At 40.1% G+C, this 22,162-nt stretch overlaps 1 protein-coding gene across 1 annotated transcript in view; it reads left to right on the top strand.

The window, feature by feature from the left end:
• CNTRL (centriolin) overlaps positions 1–22,162 on the top strand; it is a 4,034,091-nt gene that overhangs the window by 1,601,808 nt on the left and 2,410,121 nt on the right. Inside the window, 1 exon segment of the mRNA XM_044058259.1 lies at positions 19,797–19,931. Coding sequence (XP_043914194.1) covers positions 19,797–19,931 — 135 coding nt within the window.

The raw sequence follows: 22,162 nt of genomic DNA, 5'->3' as shown, positions 1-22,162 counted from the left end.
TCACTCATTACAAAGTAGATTTGGCCTCCAGGGACAGGGCCTCCTTTGGGTCCACTGTCATAAAGAATATACTCCCGTGAGCCACTCAAAAAAATTGGTTCTAGGGACGCTGTCCCATCAGTACAGAATGAAGGTAAGTTAGGCCAACTTCACATAAAGAAGTTATGTACCTACCATAATGTTCCATGCGAGTTGTCCATCTCACCTTCATTCTTACGACTCTCTCTCCTACCCCCAGCCTTGGCTTCTAGAGGATCAAGAAGTTATTGATTGGTATCTGTTGTGCTTTGACCCTCTTCTGCTTTTATAAATAATAGGGAGTTAAGTATGAGCATTAATATACAAGCAAACAAGATGTGAGGAAGGCACCAGAGGATCATGGGATAGGGAGTAAGCCACAAGCTGGTTGAAGATCTTGAGCTTTAGTAAATGGCCAAGTTGGAAATGAGGATTGGTTCCGAACCCATCAGTACAGAATGCAGGCGAGATGGACAACTCACATGGAACGTTAAGGTAGGTACATAACTTCTTTTTTAAGGTGCTTTGAACTTCTGTTTTTAAAAAGTTGTCAGTTACTGAACTGTATCTGACTCCTGTTGACCCAGCATTGTGAGTCCTGATTTTTCAAACCCGATTCATATACAAAAATAGCAAATTGTGAAAATCACTATGCATCTTACAAGTGTTATACAAAGGGCCTTCACTTCCAGAACCCCCAGTACTTATATATGCTAACACTGAGATTATAAAAACTGCTATTATGGGACGTAACATTTTTGGGAGAAATAATCAGCTTTCAGAGTGGAATATTATTTATGGGTGGGGCATTGAACTTGATTTGCAATAACGAGAATGTACTGGGAGACCTAGAAGGGAAGCTATAGCAAAAGAGGGTAGGTTTCTGAAGTAATATAAGAGAATAACTAGCATGAAAGAAGTGAGTTCAGTAGTAGAAGATCAGACAGAATTGATAAAATAACTGCGCTAGACTGGATAGAATTTATATTTCACAGGAGAATATATATTTAATTAAAAGCTTTGACACATATCCATGTAAGAAGTAAAAATGAGATATTGGCACTTTCCTACTTGTTAAAAAGAGAGGCATTTAAGGAATAGGTAATATAAATCATAAGGGAAGAGAGAGATTTCATCAGAAGGGCTAGCTAGGGAGTGGGATAAAATAAAAATGGAGTTTAAATATGATAAAGATAAAAAAGAAAGAGGTGTGGAAAAGAAGTAACAGGAATTTAGAGAGGCTGATAAAGGTTAAAGTATTGCAGAATAAAGGAAATATGGGATAACAGGAAGAGGAGCAAATGTAGTGTGCTAAAGGAAAAATAAGGGAGTATTTGATTAATATGCATAAGTTTAGAAAGGTTACTGTTAAGCAGCTATTTTTTTGATAACTCCAGAGCAAAAAAAACTTAGCACAGCAACTTATGTAGCAAAAAGTTGAAATGGTTGTTGCCAAACATAAAGAGCCTATGATGAAAAATAACCAGAAATCCAATAGTGGTATTACAGATATTCTGTTTTTTAAATTTGTGTAAAGCAGAGGAATATGGAAAACAAGAAAAGATGCAAAAGAAAATATTTATGGAAGACTTAATTATCCTAAGGTTAGAGGAAGATGAGTCTTAACAGTTAATAGCTAAGATAGGAAGAGATGAGGTAAAAATTGTGATACATTATCAATCAACATGGAAGTCTCCAAGAACAGACTGTATTGATCTGGAAGTTTGGAAATTAGGCAGGAAGAAAGTGATAAAAGATCTAGAAGGTTTTGATTAACCATATTTTAAAAGAGAGTAGGAGGAGGAAGTACCAGTATTTTGGAAAAAAAGTGGTGGTGGCTGTATTAACCGTAGAGGTTATAGTCCCTGCAATTCCAACATCATATATACCAATTTCAATTTTAAAGCATGGTTATATAGTGTTTATGTTGATACAAAGTAGGAGAATGGTAAAGTTGCTGCTAAAATTGATAGATATGGATCAGTGTGATTTTGTAAAGTAGCAGCAAACATTTGACAGCATTAACAGAGCAATGGTGATCCAGAGGAAAGCAGAATGTGAGAAAATACCACAATTATTGCTAGGTCTTGAAGCAGAGGAAGCTGTGGTTGAAAAGAGGAGCAAGGCAAGAGTGTCCTCCTTTCTTCTTTATTATTTGTTTTATATTTATAGCCATTGACAAAGAAGATAAGGAACTCACAAATTCAAGGATGTAACTGGTATGGAAATTAAGAAAACAGCTTTACTTCCAGATGATGATATTTTTCTTTTTGATAAATCCAGAAAAGATCATTTTAGTGTTGTGGAATATTTTGAGACCATTTTGGGTCTTTTCGGGATATAAAATTAATGAAGGTAAAGCAAAGGCTTAGCAGTAAACTGTCTACTCACACATGAATTGGTTCAGCAATGCCTATATTCATGGGGACATGATAAGATTAGTATTTAGGTGTATGGATTAATAAGAATTCTGTTAAGGCAGCTTGAGGACATGTGGAAAGAGACTAAACAAAATGTAATACTAAGGGACTGTGTAAGCTTTTGATTATGGGTGTTGATGGTAAGATACAAACAGTGAAAATATTTTTAGTAATTTATTTTTGTACACAGGTCAGGCTTATTTTTAACAGCCAGATGAGATTTGTGAGTAGTAATTAAAAAGGAGTTGAATGAATTGACTTGGAAAGGGAGGAGGGAAAAAGTTAAGTGGGATAATATGATCCTCACTATAGAACAAGGTAGCTTAAGATTACTTTACAGTTGACTAGCTGGAAATGGTTGTACCTAGTTAACATTCTGACAGCCCTTAAATGCAGCACACTGCAGACCCAGACATTTCTCCCTTTAGAAACTCAACCTACATGAATCTGAAACCCCATTGCCAAAAAATGTTTCATTTTTTTTAATATTTATCAGTTACTTGTTTTAATCTATTTTGGAGTAATTGGTGACAAACATCAGGCTGGTCATTGACAGACACTGACATAGCTAGTGTGATAAGTCAGCATTTCACTTGTAGTTCTATTGGTAGTGTGTCACACATCAGAACAGCCTATACCTGAAATGGTTTACCAGATCACTAGGTTCCTTTTGAAAATGTCCTAATCACTACAAAATCAAATCCTTTTATCCTTTTGACTCTTAAAACATTCTGAGTAAGGGATGTTCTTAAAATATATATATATATATATATATATATATATATATATATATATATATGTATATATATACATATATAGATGTGTGTGTGTTTTTGTGTGTGTGTGTGCATAATTACTAAATTATGTTGACGCACCACAATGTCGATGGCAAGAATGTCGACCACAAACAGTAGACAGCAGAAATGCTGACAGTTAACTGCATATGAATGAGTAAAATCCTCACTGCATGTAACCAAAAAAAAAAAAAAAAAAAAACAATGTAACATTTCTTTTTGGGGGGAGCAAGCACCCCTGCACGCCTACAATCCCCTACTAATTATATATACTAACTCTGAGATTGCATAGTCCTCAGGGAAAGGGAATATTCTGACAGATGAACAATCCCCATTGACTATCTGCATATGTCAACCTTTTGTGGTCGAACAGTCGACCATTAGTATTGTGGTGTGTGGACTTAATGCAGTGGAACCACACACACACATTTTTTTTCAGCTTTTTTTACTCCCTGCAGCTGACCATCAGCTGGTCCCATGGCCTGTCTTTGTCCACCAGTTCTAACAAACCCAACTAGCCAGCCCCAGAATAATTCATTCTTTTGAAATTCCTTTATTAAGTTATCACTTAAGACATAGACACACATACAGTAATTCAAAAGAAAATAAACTGTATTAACATTTTTTCATTTACAAACATTATTCATTATTTTCTTTCTATCTTTTCTTCATACTTTATACTTTTAATAAATCTAACATTATTAAGGTATGTCATCAGCAAGATTAGTGTTTTTCTAAGCATTAGTTGCACTTTCTGCTTATTCTATACACACACACACACACACATATATATATATATATATATATATATATATATATAGGTTTACTATCAGAATCACACAACACACTTGTGTGAGTGATTACTTACCTGACTTTAAATGTTATAAAATCCAAATGCCGAGAGATCACATAACTGAAAGTGGTAATTTAGGAAAGTCGACAACTCAGGAATGTTGACTTTACCAAAACTATTTGGAATTTTGGTTATGTCCTACAAATGTTTTGCAAGGGGGGGCAAGCCCCCCTGCACCCCCCATCTCCTGCTACTTATATATACAAACTACGAGATCACACTACAGTGAAGGGAAAGGGTAAATTTCCCGATCCCCACTGTATTGCGATCTCCATTCAAAATGACAAATCCACAGCAGTGAATGCTTGTGTGCATTCACTATTGTGGATTCAAATATTTAAAATTCAATGTTACAACATCTTGGAAGAGTGACATCCGACCTTCCAAGTTCGCGTAACTGTATTCTAACATTTTAATGGCAAACTATATATATATATATATATATATATATATATATATATATATATATAAAATCACTTTTTAATATTCTCCACTGCTTGTATTCAGATACATAGTACGCTTATTTCCAGACTTGACATTTTAGTTGCCATAAAGGGGTAACACAGTGATGAAGTGATTAATGTAGCTGTTTGACAGCACTTGCTTATCTAGTTCAGATGTTCTTCGTGTTTCACTGTTGCAGTCATTACATTTGGGTAATCTGCTGGCAGGTTGCACTCAGTCGGCCTGAATTCCAAAGTCTTGGGTCCTGAATTGGTTGCTGTTTTCTCTTCCATGACGTCAAGTTGTCAGGGGTATAAAACATGCATCCAACGCCATTTTCTTTAGTCTTTCTTGGCGGGAGATGCCCGAAGCAGAAGCATTTCACAAGTGCCGGTCAGCCAACTACTGAAATATTCGAGTTTGAGTTTCAGAACCGAAGTCTTCACTAAAACTAAGTACCCCGTTGGAGAAACTTTTTTCTTGCTTTTTACCGATGTCAGAAAAAGTTAATAATTGTATTACTTGTGGGAAGCAAATACCTCATAAGGATTTCCATTTATACCGTATTCCTTGCCTAGGCCCTGATCACAATGTGCCTGGCTGTCGGTTTTGTGCTAGATTTAACCAACGCACTATTAAGCGTCGGTATATTTTTGCATCAAAGTATTTTGGAAACAGATTTAACTACCCAGAAATGTCGTCGGATAGCAATCCGACTACCGGAGTACATGTAAAATGCAAAGAAAAGGACAGAGAAAGGCAGTTGAGATCCAAAACCGATGACGAAGCTTCTCCTAAGCCAGTCGCCAGCTCGCCGGTACTCATTGAGGTGCCTTCACAGCCCCTGATACCCGCTACCTTCGAGTCGCAGGCCTTTACCGACACCCATTTGGAGTCCGGCATGCCGCAAGATACTCAAGGTATTGGACCGAAGGATGTATCTCCCTCGGATGGGTCTGGAGCCGCTGAGCAGACACCGGCATCTGACAGTGTATTCAGACCTCAACATTTATACATCAAACCGACGACAGCTGCAAAACCAAAGACAAAAGCAACTTCTAAAACTAAAAAACTGACGCATGAGCCATGTGCACAGGCCTCCGTGCCTAAAAAACATATGATCAAAATGGCTGAAGACCTCATTACCTTGATCAGGGATACCCATCCCCCTCCAGATAAGAGGCCTAGACAAGACACCGTTTATGAATCTTCAGATCAGGTTTCTATTTCTTCTGACTCCTCTTCTGATCAGGAATTATCTTTACCTCCCTATGAGGATCCTGATGCTGAGGAGTCTATTCCATCTGCATCTCCTCCTGAGGATTATTCTTTTGGAGAAACCTTGCATACTTTGAGGGAGCATTTTCACTGGGAGAGTCAAGACTTCTCAGAATCAAAAAAGAGGCTTAGGGATTTCCTTCTTCTCCCTCAGCACAAGCCTTTAGCCATCCCCCCTGTTTTAGACATTGTGAATGATGTGTTTTTGGAGTCGAGCTTGACCCCTGATGCCTTACCCCCGGCTCCCAGTAAGCCCGACAGATATTACAGGGTCCCTGACTCGCATACATTTTTATTTAGAAACCCTGCTGCTGATCCTGAAACTATTTCACAGGGTCCAAAGGGAGTTAAGGCCTCAACAGCAAAAAAACCTACCCCCTCTGACAGAGATTCAAGGGCACTGGACAGATGGGGAAAAAAGGTTTATACATCTGCAACCTTGGCAATCAGGGCCTTAAACTGTCAATTTTATATATTTTAAGTACCAACAACATGTTATGGGATTGTTGAAACAGAAAATGATGTTGATTTCAGAATGTGCAGAAAATAAAGAATTGCAGAAATTATTGCATGCAGCTGAACAAGTTGGAAAGCATACTTTGCAATGTGGTTTTGATTCTTTAGAGGCCTCCTGCAGGGCCGCAGTTACTGGATCTGTGATTAGGAGGCATGCCTGGTTAAAGGAACAAAATTTGTCTGACCATGTTAAAGCTAAATTGCTAGATGCACCTTTACAGCATGATTCTCTTTGGTATTAAGGCAGAAGAGGTTTTAAAGAAAATGGAAGACCAAGCTAAGTCTATGCAAAGTGTTAAAGACTTCTTACAAGTGCAACCACCCAGATTCAGTAGACACTGGCCTACAGAAAATTGGTCCTTTCCTGTGTCAGGCAGAGCTCAAAGGGGCAAATCCAGACTCCCTAAGGGTTCCAGATACCAGGAGCAAGACTCATATAGGTCAAAGCAGTGGGGTGCATCCACCTACAAATCTGGAGGAGATGAAGCGCAAACCTACAGAAAGCCATCCCAATGACTTCCCTCTGCCTACACCAAGCACTTATCTTTTGGCAGCACCCATAGGGGGAAAATTAACACTTTTTGCTCAAAATTAGCAGTTAATAACCCAGGACAAGTGGGTACTAAACATTGTATCACAGGGATACAGATTCCATTTCCACACACTGCCAGTGACAAATGATTGGCCAGATCTGCCAAATAATCAATGGACAGAGGCACAGAAACAGGTTACGTCCCTCATGGATATGGGGGCCATTCAAACAGTATCAGAACAGGAAAAAGGACAAGGTTTTTACTCAAGACTGTTCTTGGTACCCAGAAAGGACGAGGCCTGGTGGCCAATACTGGATTTATCGATTTTGAACACATACCTGGACATTCCAGAATTCAAAATGCTCACTTTGCAGCAACTTCTGCCCATGCTGGGCAAAAATGCTTGGCTGGTGACTTTAGACCTAAAAGAGGCATACCTGCATGTCCCAATAAGACACTCGTGCAGAAGATACCTCAGATTCAAGGCTGGCTTAACGCATTACCAATTCTCTGCAGTGCCCTTTGGCTTATCTACTGCGCCCAGGGTCTTTACAAAGTGCCTGGCACCAGTAATTGCATTTTGCAGACAAAGAAGTATACAAATATATCCTTACTTGGATGACTGTATCATTCAAGCAGAGAGCAAGGACACTCTTCTAAGACACCTGGCATTTGTGAAAAGGCTTCTAACATGCTTAGGGTACGCAATAAACAAAAATAAATCACAACTGGTACCCTCTCAAAAGATAACATTCCTGGGTGCAAGCTTGAATACAACTGCCCAGATGGTTTACCTCACGCCAGACAAACAAAGGCAACTGACTACTTACTTCAAACTGATGGCAACAAAAACCCAGTCATCTGCAAGACAAATTCTGCAGGCTCTGGGCTTCATGGCATCCTGCATCCTACTAATTCCGTATGCAAGACTGCATATGAGGAAACTTCAATGGTACCTAAAACGTTTATGGAGTCAACATTCACACAGTCTGGAAACAATGATTCCTATCATTCCCTGCCTGCAACAGGAGTTTCTGTGGTGGGCAAAGGCCTGTCACCAAAACATGGGACGGCCCTTCACTTTAGCCCCTGCCAGCCAAACCTTAACAACAGACGCATCAGATTATGCCTGGGGGGGCCCACATGGCAGGAAGATGCATTCAGGGCATATGGGCACCAAAACAAATGCATCTACATATCATCCAGAAAGAGTTGCTAGCTGTTCACAATGCCCTAACAGCCTGCAAGGACTTACTTCATCCAGGACAGCTACTGATAAAGACGGACAACACCACAGTCATGTGGTATATAAACAAGCAAAGGGGCACACACTCATACCCCCTTTGCAGATTAGCCATGGCACTGTGGAACACAGATTTGACCTACCAAACACATCTTCAAGCTCAATTCCTGCCAGGAAAACAAAACACTCTGGCAGACGATTTAAGCAGAAACCTTATGGATCCTCACGAGTGGAAACTAAGTCCACAAGTCTTCAGCATAATAACAGAGAAATGGGGGAGCCCAGACATAAATCTATTTGCCTCTCCTCAAAGTTATCAATTGAAAAGATTCTGCACAAGGACTTATCACAGACAAGCATGGAAAGTGGACGCCCTATCCTTCAGTTGGAAAAACCTATCAGTTTACACCTTTCCTCCTCTGCCTTTTCTCCCCAAGGTCCTCCTAAAAGTCAGACAAGAGAAACCAAAGATGATACTAATTGCCCTGGACTGGCTCCGCCAATACTAGTACCCAATCCCAAGGAACTTGTCTCAATGCCCAGCTTGGACCTTGCCTCAAAGACCACAACTACTGTCCCAGCAAAACAATCAGATCCTGCACAATCAACTACAGACTCTGAACCTGGCAGTATGGCTGATCATAAAGTCATACAAACAACACCTCTCAGTAAAGCTGTGATGGATGTCATTTTGGAAGCCAGAAGGCCTAGTACTAGAAAATCTTATGCTGACAAATGGAAGAGATTCTGTGCTTGAAATCAAGCACAAGGAACTGATACAGCAGGACCAAATATTCCTCAGATATTGCAGTACTTAACTGAGATGCTTGACAAAGGCCTATCCTTCTCATCAATTAAAATCCATGCATCTGCCATTCCGGCTCATTACAATACAGAGTCACCAATCTTTTCTCATCCTTTACTAAAGCAGTATCTTAGAGGTGCCAAACATTTAAGGCCTCCTAGAAGATCACCATTGCCTGCATGGGACCTCAATTATGTGTTGGAAATACTCACCCTGCCTCCATTTGAACCAGCTGCTATCTCTGATATAAAGTTCTTATAATGGAAAACGGCTCTGCTACTAGCAATTACTTCAGCAAGAAGAGTTTCAGAGCTACAGGCCCTCATGGCTATAGAGCCTTTTTATCATATTTTACCCAGACAGGGTATCTCTGAGGACAACACCTACTTTTATGCCTAAGATGGTTTCCATTGTGGCTCTTAACCAAACAATTCATCTGCCAACCTTTTACCCAAATCCGGAGAACAAGGGAGAGAGAATTCTGCATTCCTTGCACGCTCACAGACAACTAAGATTCTACTTGAGCAGGACTAAAGCTCTAAGAAAAACTGAGCGATTACTAGTGACATATGCTGCAGGATCCGAGGGCAAGGCTATTTCAAAGCAGACAATTTCAAAGTGGATAAGCCACTGCATCCGTTTCTGCTACTTATACCAATGTAAACCTGTGCCCAAGGGCATTAGGTCTCATTCCACCAGAGCTGCAGCTACTTCAGCAGCCTTTCTAAGGGGAGTACCAACCAAAGACATTCTAGAGGCTGCTACTTGGAGTTCTGTTCACACCTTTACAAAGCATTATCATTTGCCTCTTTACTCTAAATCCAGAGCAAGTTTCGCCACTGCAGTTCTGCAGGGCCTTATAGCCGCTCCTAATGCTGTTTAGCTCCAGCCCCCTAACCATAGCTTTGGGATTCTATCCAAATGTAATGACTGCAACAGTGAAACACGAAGAACATAGTACAGTTGTGTACACTTACCATAAATGTAGATGTTCAAGTGTATTCACTGGTACAGTCCAGGTTAGCCTCCTGCCATCCCCCTGTCACTCTGGAGTTTATCTTTCCTTCTCTATCTTCTACAACCTATGTGGTGTATTTGCTTGTAGATGAAGGTAAAGTTTATATTGATGCATGTATACATACACACACACACACATATATATATATTCTGTTATCTTTTTGGGGGCACCTGACATCGGGGTAAGAAAAACTAAAGAAAATGGCGTCGGCTGCATGTTTTATACCCCTGACGACCTGAAGTCATGGAAGAGGAGACAGCAACCAACGCAGGACCCAAGACTTTGGAATTCAGGCTGACTGAGGGCAACCTGCCAACAGATTACCTAAATGTAATGACTGTAACAGTGAATACACTCAAACATCTACATTTATGGTAAGTGTACACAACTGTACTTTCTTGTCTGGGGTCTGTTTTGTGGTGTCTGCATGTACTTTTTATCCTGTGTGGATTTTCATTGGATGTTTTTATTTCCTCCCATATCCAAAAAACATGCAGTAATAGAAATTGATAACCCCAGCTACTATTACTGTATTTAAACTGGTGTGTTCAAGACTGTGTATCTGTTTCTGTGGTATGCATTATTAATTTCCTCATTTGGAAAGCGTACACATTTGATATCAAACATCGGCTCAAATATCAAGTTTTGCAGTTATATGAGGAATTTGAGCTTGAAGAACATTTGCATTTATAGCAATGGTGCTTATATCAGTGAGATATAAACTTGCCTATGGCAGTGTAAGATATGTGTTGGGATTTCACAGGGAAAAAGTTATTGATTTTGAAATTTCTGGCTTGGAGAAGACACCAGTAAGAAGGGTGTTAACCCTTATGTTACCAGTTACTGCTAGTGTGATCTATTCTTTGAGAGCTACTTTACTGTAAGCACATTTCTCTGTTATTTTCAAAGAGGTGGTGTGAGTGTATGTAGGGCAGGCTTTTTCAAAGTCTTATCTCTTATTTTTTCCTGGACTTCACTCATGACAGGATAAAAATAAAGTAAATTCATTCACACTCATGTTTTGTAATCTAATTCAGTATTGCACTGGGTCCTTTTCACCTCTTCTATATCACCCTGTAATTAGTTTCAGGAGTAAGCCTTTGTTCCATCATAAACTGTCAGTATGACTTGTGATGTAAAATGCTTGCAACTAGCATTGTGTCGGTGGAGTTTTTCATTTATATAAATGCATGATTGCTTTATGTCGTAAGTGATGGTTTAATAAAATGTTTCTTGTTTAAAAAGAGGGTCAGGAATTGAATAATTTATGTAATGTTGCTTAGGTTATATGATATATAGCAATACATGTGAAGTATAATGTTTGCTAGTACAGTTTGATTACTTTTGTATAAGTTAAAATTTGCCTATGTTACAAGTGATAATTCAATAAAGGTGTTTATAACAAAAAACAATAAGTAAACTGCACTACATACCTGTCCTACAATTTCGTACAAACATTTCTTCAGAAAAAAAGTTCACATTACATAAAGAAGAATTTAAATAATGCACCAAGTTTCACTTGTTTACCCAAGAGCAACTGTGTGTGTGTGTGTGTGTGTGTGTGTGTGTGTGTGTGTGTGTGTGTGTGTGTGTGTGTGTGTGTGTGTGTGTTTAAAACAGTGTATGAGGCACAGCTTCTACAGGGTTCATTCCAGTATTCATTCCTTATTTCATATTGATGGCTAATTTTCAGACTGATCCATACCATTCACTAACTTCCATTCCTACTCAGTAAACAAAAGCACTCTACCCTTACATATACTGCTGACATTCAAAATATTAACAAAAACTCAGTGCATCAGTGTGAACCAGCAGAGCTAACAGTAAGTACAACCATCAAATGAAAGTAATGTCGGCATCAGTTTGCAAAATATTAATTTAGTAATTAGCAGCAAAAGAAATTCATTGTATCCTAGCAGAACCAATTTTGTAAATGATTTCCACAAAGCCTTTCACTGCTGTATGGAAGATGCCACAGGCCTCTTCAGCATCAAATTTGCTGTCATCTAATTTTCTTGCTGAATTCAGATATGGGTTATCCTTGCAAGGATTTAGAAATCCAACATCAGATGTTAAACTAGCAACGTGGAAATTACTGCTGTCACTAGAGGAGAACACCCCAGTCCCTAGAATCACTTTCACACATTAAATGGATAGTCTTAGTGGAATCCCTTACATGACATCAGAGGGCATTCCACAGAGAATTAAATGGAGGTGGAGCATAACACAATCAAAAATAACAGAAAAAAAGCGAAAATGACTGTAAAGCATGAAACGATTACAGTGAAACTACACAAGGTGTTACAATGATAAAACAACTTGAAGGTAAGAATGGTGCTAAATTACATTAACTACTTTATTTATGGGACTGACCTATTCCATTGTATTGCATTTGCCTATTTCTCTTTGTGTTTCCTAGCATCACTTTTTAGCTCTAAATCAGTATCTAAACAGTGTCTTTCACTTTAAGACTCTGAAGCACCTGGGAGCCCCTCTCTGTGGTTTGAACTTTGTCACTGAAAAATTACCTCCCCCATCTTTTGACCTTATTAATACATTAGACTTCAAATATCGTTCACAAAGACTATTTTAGTTACAGTCACCTCAGCCAGGAGGAGTGCTGAACTTCAAGCATTGACATTTTAAGAGGCTTTTGCATTTTCCTTAATGACAATGTATCATTACGTAATCATCCCTCCACTGAGCTGAAAGTGGTTTGAGAGGTTGTTTTGAACCAATCCTTTAAGATGTTCTTCGTGTTTCACTGTTGCAGTCATTACATTTGGGTAATCTGCTGGAAGGTTGTCCTCTGTCGGCCTGATTAACAAAGTCTTGGGTCCTGCGTCGGTTGCTGTCCCTTCTTCCATGACGTCAGGTCGTCAGGGGTATAAAACATGCAGCCGATGCCATTTTCATCAATCATACTTGCTGCGTGGTGCCCGAGCAGAAGCAGTTTGCAAGTGCCGGTCGGCCGACTCCTGAAATTTTTGTTTTCGAGTTTCAGAACCAAAGTCTTCAACCTAAAGCTAAGTACCCCGTTGGGAAAACTTTTTCTTGCTCCTTACCGATGTCAGTAAAAGTTAATAATTGTGTTACTTGTGGGAAGCAAATACCTCATAAGGATTTTAATTTGTACTGTATTCCTTGCCTAAATTTAATCAACACACTATTAAGCGTCGGTACATTTTTGCATCAGAATATTTTAGCTCAAGATTTAACTATCCAGAAATGTCGTCGGTTAGCAATCCGACTCCCGGAATACCTAAAAAAGCACAAAGAAAAAGACAGAGACAGACTGTCGAGGTCCAAAACAGACAACAAAGCTTCTCCTAAGCCAGTCAACGGTTCGCCGGTACTCAGTGAGGCGCTTTCGCAGCCCCTGATACCTGCTACTTTTGATTCACAGGCCTCTACTGAAACCCATTCGGAGTCCGGTGTGCCACGAGACACTAAGTATTGAACCCATGGATGTCTCTACCTTAGATGGGTCCGGAGCCGCTGAGCAGGCACTGGCTTCTGAGGGAGTTTTCAGGCCTAAAGATTTGTATATTAAACCAACGCCGTCTTCAAAACTAAGGCCAAAATCAACTTCTATGTCTAAAAAACTGACACTTGGACCACTTGCACAGGCCCCTCTCCCTAAAACAAAAATGATCAAAATGGCTGAGGATTTAATTACCTTGATCAGGGGTACCCATCCCCCTCCTGCTAAGAGGCGTAGGCAAGGCACTGATTATGAATCAGCAGATCAGGTTTCTATTTCAGAAACACAGCAAAAAAATATAAAGCAAAACACACCTATTTCTTCTGATTCCTCTTCTGATCAGGAATTATCTATTCTACCTTATGAGAACTCCGTTGCAGAAGATTCCATCCCTTCTGCTTCTCCTCCTGAGGATTTTTCTTTTGGAGAAACTTTGCGTACCTTAAGGGAATACTTTCACTGGGAGAGTCAGGATTTCTCAGAATCTAAGAAGAGGCTTAGGGATTTCCTTTTTCTTCCTCAGCATAGGCCTTTGGCTATACCTCCTGTTCTAGACATTGTTGATGATGTTTTTTCAGAATCCAGCATGGCTCCTGATTCCCTGCCTCCAGCTCCTAGTAAGCCAGACAGGTATTACAGGGTCACTGACTCCCACAAATTCCTCTTTAAAAACCCTACTGCTGACCCTGAAACCATTTCTCAGGGTCCCAAGGGCATTAAGGCTTCTATTGCTAAAAATCGTACTCCTTCTGATAGAGACTCCAGGGCACTGGATAGATGAGGTAAGAAGGTTTACACGTCTGCAACCTTGGCAATCAGGGCTTTAAACTGTCAATTTCATATGCTTAAATATCAGCAGCATGTCATGGGCTTACTTAAACAGTAAATGATGTTGATTTCTGACTGTGTGGAAATTAGAGTTGCAGGATTTATTGCATTCAGCAGAACAAGTTGTAAAGCATACTTTGCAATGTGGTTTTGAGTCCTTGGAGGCCTCTTGCAGAGCCGCTGTAAGTGGATCTGTGTGATAAGAAGGCATGCTTGGCTCAAGGAGCAAAATCTGCCTGATCATGTTAAAGCAAAATTGCTGGATGCTCCTTTACAACAGGACAGTTTATTTGGTAATAAGGCAGAAGAAGTTTTGAAAAAGATGGAAGATCAAGCTAAATCTATGCAAACTGTAAACGATTTCCTACAAGTGCAGCAACCCAGGTTCAGTAAGCACTGGCCTACTAAGAACTGGTCCTTTCCAGTACCCACTAGAGCTGCTCAGGTCAAACCCAGACATTACAAAGGCTCTAGGTTTCAGTCACAAGGAACTTATAGAACAAAACAGTGGGGTGCCTCCACCTCCAAATCAGGAATTAACAAGGCACCTTCCTATGGTAAGCATTCTCAATGACATTCCACTGCAATCACCAAGCACTTATCTTTTGGCTGCCCCTTTGGGGGGAAAACTGGCACTTCATGCACGAAACTGGCAACTAATTACCCAGGACAAGTGGGTTTTAAATATAGTATCCCAGGGATACAGATTTCATTTCCACATGTTGCCAATCCCAAACGGATGGCCAGATCTGCCTCCAAATCAGTGGGCAGAGGCCCAGAAACAAGTTATGTCCCTCATGAATATGGGGGCTATTTAACCAGTACCAGAAAAGGAAAAGGGGCAAGGTTTTTATTCAAGACTTTTCCTGGTACCCAGAAAAGACAAATCATGGCGTCCAATTCTGGACTTATCCATTCTAAATACATTTCTGGACATTCCAAAATTCAAGATGCTGACTCTACAACAGTTACTGTCTATGCTAGGCAAGGATGCCTGGTTGGTAACTCTAGACTTAAAAGAGGCTTACCTGCATATCACAATCAGGGAATCTTACAGAAGATACTTCCGTTTCAAAGCGGGCTATTTGCATTACCAGTTCTCTGCACTGCCCTTTGGCTTATCTACTGCGCTCAGGGTCTTCACAAAGTGCTTGGCACCAGTAACTGCATTTTGCAGACAAAGAAACATTCAACTTTATCCTTACTTGGACGGTTGTCTAATTCAGGCAGAAGACAAGGACACTCTTGTAAAACATCTGGCGTTTGTAAAAAGACTTCTAACATGTCTAGGGTACACCATAAATGAAAAGAAATCACAACTGGTACCCTCTCAAATCATTACATTCCTTGGTGCAAGCTTGAATACAACTGCCCAGATGGACCTACCTTACACCAGAACAACAAATTCAATTGATGACTTAATTCAAACAGGTGGCCACAAAAACCCAGCTATCTGCAAGACAAATTCTGCAGGCCTTGGGGTTCATGGCCTCCTGCATCCTAATAATTCCATATGCAAGACTGCATATGAGGAAACTTCAGTGGTACCTAAAAAGCTTATGGAGTCAACATTGTCACAGCCTGGAAACAGTGATTCCTATCATTCCTTGCCTGCAGTTAGAGTTTCTATGGTGGGCAGAGGCCTGCCACCAAAACACGAGACTGTCATTCATTCCACCCCGTGCCACCCAAACCCTGACTACAGATGCATCAGATTATGCTTGGGGGGGGGCGCATCTGGCAGGGAGATGCATTCAGGGCCAATGGAGCCCAAATCAAATGCACCTACATATCAGCCAAAAAGAAATGCTAGCTGTACAGAATGCTCTGACAGCCTTCAAGGACTATCTTCATCCAGGACAGCTACTGATAAAGACAGACAACACTACAAGTCATGTGGTACATAAACAAGCAGGGGGGTACCCATTCCTACCCCTTTTTCAGACTAGCCATGGCATTGTGGAACACAGCCTTGTCTTGCCAAATACATCTACAGGCTCAGTTCCTGCCAAGAAAGCAAAATACTCTGGCAGACGCACTAAGCAGAAATCTTATGGATCCACACAAATGGAAACTGTATCCACAAATCTTCAGCATGTTGACACACAAATGGGGGAGCCCAGACATGGATCTTTTTGCCTCACCCCAAAATTATCAGATGGACAAATATTTCACAAGAATTTATCACAAAAATGCTTGGAAAGTAGATGATCTGTCCTTCAGCTGGAAAAACCTATCACTCTATGCCTTTCCTCCTCTGCCTCTGCTCTCCAAGGTCTTACTAAACTTCAGACAGGAAAAACCAAAAATGATACTGATTGCTCCAGACTGGCCACGCCAACACTGGTACCCGCTCCTACGCAATATGTCACACGTTCCTCCATGGTACCTGCCTCTGACACCTTACCTGCTCTCTCAGCAGAACTACCAAATTCTGCAGACTCCGCTCCAAACTCTTAATCTTGCAGCATGGCTAATCAACTAATTTCACCAGTTACATCTCTCAGCAAACCTGTGATGGATGGCTAGAAGGCCTAGTACTAGAAAATCTTATGCGGACAAATGGAAAAGATTCTGTGCCTTGAACCAATCACAAGGAATTAGCACAGCAATGCTCAATATTCCTCAGAGTCTGCAATATTTAACTGAGATGCTTATCTTTTTCTTGTATAAAAATCCATGCCTCTGCCATTTCAGCTCATTACAACACAGAGCCTCCCCTCTTTTCTCATCCTCTGCTAAAGCAGTACCTCAGAAGGGACAAAATTTTAAGAACTCCCAGGAGAGCACCAGCTCCTGCATGGGACCTCAATTTTGTTTTGGAAAATCTCACTCTACCTCCTTTTGAGCCAGCTGCTACGGCAGATTTAAAATTTCTCTCCTGGAAAACAGCTTTTCTTTTAGCAGTTACTTCAGCTAGACGGATTTCAGAATTGCAGGCTCTTATGGCAGTGGAGCCTTTCATTATTTTTCATCCGGACAGGGTGGCTCTCAGGACCAATCCATCTTTCATACGTAAGGTGGTATCCAGTGTGGCTCTTAATCAGACCATTCATCTGCCAACCTTCTTTCCCAATCCACAGAACAAGGGTGAGCGGATTCAGCATTCATTGGATGTGCACAGACAACTTGGATTCTACTTAGGACAAAACCTCTAAGAAAATCTGAGCAACTATTGGTGGCATTTGCTGCAGGGGCAGAGGGAAAACCTATTTCAAAGCAGACTATTTCTAAATGGATAAGCCATTGTATTTGTTTCTGCTATGTGCACCATGGTAAACCTATCCCCAAGGGGATCAGATCTCATTCCACCAGGGCTGCATCTACTTCTGCAGCCTTTCTCAGAGGGGTTCCTACCAGAGACATTCTAGAAGCTGCTACCTGGAGCTCAGTTCATACATTCTCCAAACATTACCATTTACCTGTCTCCTCTAAATCCAGAGCTGGCTTTGCCACTGCTGTCCTGCAGGGCCTTATAGCTGCTCCTCATTCTGTATATATCCATCCTCCCAACCATAGCTTTGGGAATCTACCCAAATGTAATGACTTCAACAGTGAAACACGAAGAACATAGTACAGTTGTGCACACTTACCATAAATGTAGATGTTCGAGTGTATTCACTATTGCAGCCCCCTGTTTTTTCTCTTACTATACCTCTTCTTTCTTTTAACATGCTTAAAAGCCTTTTTGGTGTATTTGCTTTTGATTGGAGGTATATTGCTTGTGTTCTAAATTATATACATATATATCTATATATATGTCTATGTATGTGGATATATATATATATATCTATGTCTATGTATGTGGATATATATATATATATATATATATATATATATATATATATATATATATATATTTTGCTACCCATTTGGGGGCACCTGACATCTGGGGCAAGAAAAACTGATGAAAATGGCGTCGGCTGCATGTTTTTATACCCCTGACGACCTGACGTCATGGAAGAAGGGACAGCAACCGACGTAGGACCCAAGACTTTGTTAATCAGGCCGACTGAGAGCAACCTGCCAGCAGATCACCCAAATGTAATGACTACAACAGTGAATACACTCGAACATCTACATTTATGGTAAGTGTACACAACTGTTCTTTTCCTGTCTTCCGTAAGCAGAAGATGAAAAGTATTTAGCATTCCATTGAGTACATAGGTTTCTCAGATAATATACTGAGAGAACAAAACCCATTATGCAAACTAATCAGCCTGTTGTGTTTTTGTTTTGTTTTATGAAAAGAAAACAAGGCCTTTCATTCACTTTCTAAATGGTTAGCTGTTTGCATTACATTTTACTATGAGAAGTACACAAAGATTTTGACCAGAGAGGTGGAGGCTTTCCTTACCAGGTCCACAGGTGCCAGTGTGGACTTCTTCACAGATGAGCTTGTCCAAATTGTTTGTGAGACTTTTGTTTGGGGATTTATTCACGTATTTATTCACATTATACCTGGATATCCAGTCTAGAGGTATAGCAGCATTTCCCTTAGCTGTCCTGCATGGCATACTTTTGACCATCTACCCTCAGCTGGAAGCTGTTATGCTTTTCTGTACTCTCCCATACATATTCTGCTTTCCTGCAGCAGTCCTTGTGATGAACATAGTACAATTGTTAGTATGGTCAGCATAATGAGTAGATGTTCAGACAAAAAGATCATTGCTGCTGGATATGCTTCCTTTGTCCACCCTTATGTTTTGCTCATGTTAGTAGTGTGATGGTTGTTATATGTAGTTATTCCATGCTAGCTCCAAAATGTAAAGGTTGACTCATAAGTTTTGATTTATGCTTCAGGTGTTTATCGTTGCAGTCCTTCAGTTGTAGTATTTTAGGGGGTGACATGAAATGGAAAGTAAAAGATCCAACAGTGATTGACTACTTTCCATGAAAAACTTAATCAGTCCACAAATGACTGAAACAAAAAACACACACAACATTTTTTGACCTCCCACCCCTTGCACCACTACACCTCTAATTATATATAACAACTCCCAAGATCGCATATACCCTAATCCCCACTGTAGCCCAGTCTTTTGTTGAAAAAGCCAGTACTCTTCGATCAGCTGATTTTCGATCCACTGTACCGGCTTTTTCATTTGTTGATGTGAAGCCAATTTGACATAAGGTTCTGCACCCAAGTACACATATATTTTTTTCTGCTTTCTTGTTTTGTATCAGAGTTTTAATGCTTGTTTATCTTTCCCCAAGAGGATTTGTTCACATCATTGCTGCATTTGTCATTTATAGCTGGCAAAAGATTAAAGTGAGTTAGGCATACAGCTTCTTTGTAACTCTTCTCCCTCTAATGGTTGAGTTATGTGATTGTAGTTCTGTGCGTCTGTGGATATCTAATGGAAAACATATTGTCACAAGGATGATGTGCACCTCTGACTTCATACACATGTTGAATTCCTGCAGCAAATATCTTGCTACAGACATCTATTTTTTTATATTCATTGTACTCACATCACTGTACTTCGTAATGTTTTGCTTTTTTATGAAAGTTACTGCTCTTTAGAAAAATCCTCACAGACTAACACCTTTTTTTGTTAGATGGAGCACTCAGCTCTACAAGCTGAACTTGAAAAAGAGAGACAAGCACTGGAAAATGCAGTGGCCAAAGCCCAACTGGCAGCAGAAAAGGAGGAGAAGAACAAAGATCTGGTCAAACAACTTAAAGACCTTCAGGTATATTTTACTGTTTAATGTAAAATCAACAACTCTGTGATATGAGTAACTAGCTGCAAGTCTGATAACCTTGTTGCCGTTGTATTTGTACATTGTGTTTCACTGCTGTATAGCTATCACACCTGAGTTGCTGAGTTATGCTTTTTGGTACAAATTTTTAGTTGTTTTCTTATCCGTGGCTTGTTTCTGTTTGCCATGGAGCTTCTAGTGGGGATAACGCAAGACTGATGGATTTTAAGAAGTGAAAATGTCTCAGTCGATTGTGGACCATAGGTAAGCAAAGCCTTTGATTTAACCCTGTGGTAAATCTGCCACCAGCTTCACTGCTTGTTCTAGGTTCCCAGCATTTGTCTACTTAGCTCACTCACTGCAACCTTCTGTATGGCAGCTTTTTCTGGGACTGTCTTTGGGAATAGTGCTTGACTGTCTTCCTTGCTCTTCAGTGCTTGACTTTAGAATTTCCACTGTAACTGAGGTTAACTTTGGGCATATAGTTTGGTCCTTGTCACTGGGGCTTCTACAGAGGGTGAGTTTGGTCATCAGGGTAAGGATCTTGTGGCTCTCCTTTGATTTACTTTTTGAGGCCTGTAGCCCTTAATGTTGTCACTTCTGGCTTCTCCAGAACAAATGCAGAGGGACTTTTCCTACCTTTTGGTCACAGTTCAGAAGAATTTCTGGAGTGGCACCAGTTGATAGAATCTTCTCCTTATAAAACATCTTCCAGGTAACAAAATTCTCAGTCATTTTTGGTCATGGGGCCTCCACTATTTGTTGGTGCCGCTAAGCCAGGATCAAGGAGTATGTTGCCCATTCTATACTTCTGCTTTTCAGTCCCTCATGCTGTCTATATCTCCTAGTAGCTATTACATGAAAGTGCCTGCATTCATATCTGAGAAATAAGTTTAAGCCTTGTCACTCAAACTTGATTAATGTCAATGTTACCTGCCGATCATCACCAGCATATTACATATACACATTTCCTAGTAGCATTTTCCATGTACCTCTCGCGGCATCTAACCATCCTAATATTTTTAATAGTTGAACATTTTGTAGTGGCATTTTCCATGTGTAGAGTTTTGCTGCCTCTCTTGGCATCTATCTATCCTAACATTTTTAATATTAAATATTTAAATATTTAATTGAAATGCTGAAAATCAAGATAGATTAACAGTGCCATGTATGCGGTAGTTGTGGCTGAGTAGGGGGAAACTCTGAATGAGGAGGTCAAAGCTATATTCAGATGTGCTGCAGCCAAATGTTATAAAATATCAAAGGTGTAGTGTATGTCAAAGAAGCTGAAAAGTAAGGTGAACAAAACTGATGTGACAAGTTATTCTGTATTACGCAGAAGCCTAGGCAGTGAAGGCAGAGCAGCTGAGGAAGGTTGAGATAATGGTAATTAAATGCTTGAGATGAGAAGGAGGGTGCAGACTGTGGGACAGATGACGAAATGAAGACATCAGAGCAGAAGCCAGAAGAGCTCCTGTTGCAGAAAAGGTCATGAAGAACAGATTATGATGGACCAGTCACATCATAATCAAAAAAGAAATGCAGAAGACAGGTTGTTAAAGGTTTGGGAAACACAGGAAGTAGGGAAGTGGGAGACAAAGATGTCCAACCAAGAGATGGGTGGAATGCTTGTGAAAAGTCTGCAACTACTGGGCATGATTGTTGAAGAAGGAGTGAGAGTGACTGTGAATTGAGAGAGGTGGCAACAGTTGAGATGACACCTTAATTCTATGTAAAAATGGGAAAAGTGGGTTGATGATTTAATATTTAAACTCACTCCTGCCTGTATTTATAACATCTGATCATTAGGTTTTACTGTTGCTTGACTCCAAGCTGCACTGAGTGACATCATCAGTTTTCAAAGTCATGCTGGTGTTCTGATTCCCGGAGCATTTCCTGGTGTGATAGAGGTCACTTCTAGGAGTGCTGAGTACTTCTCCTAATTAACTCAGGGATATTCTTGTATTGTTTGACTATTGTTGAATTTTATCTTGGCAAAATTCATTCATTCTGTGTTTACTCACTTAATCCTTTAAGATTGAGGGGAGCTGGAACCTATCCTATCACTGGATGCAAGGTAGAGAAACTAATCTTGAATGGGGAGGCAGCTCTCAGTAAGACAGACAGACACACCTATCTACCAACCTATTGGCATTTTGGAACAGTGCCAGTTCACCTTTGACATGTCTTGGTGATGTGGGAAGAAATCAGAGCACCCACTG

This window comes from Protopterus annectens, chromosome 16.part0 (genome assembly GCF_019279795.1).
Source record: "Protopterus annectens isolate FY-2018-M chromosome 16.part0, PAN1.0, whole genome shotgun sequence".
In the NCBI taxonomy this organism is placed as follows: Eukaryota; Metazoa; Chordata; order Ceratodontiformes; family Protopteridae; genus Protopterus; species Protopterus annectens.
This window is presented reverse-complemented; position numbering and strand designations above follow the sequence as displayed.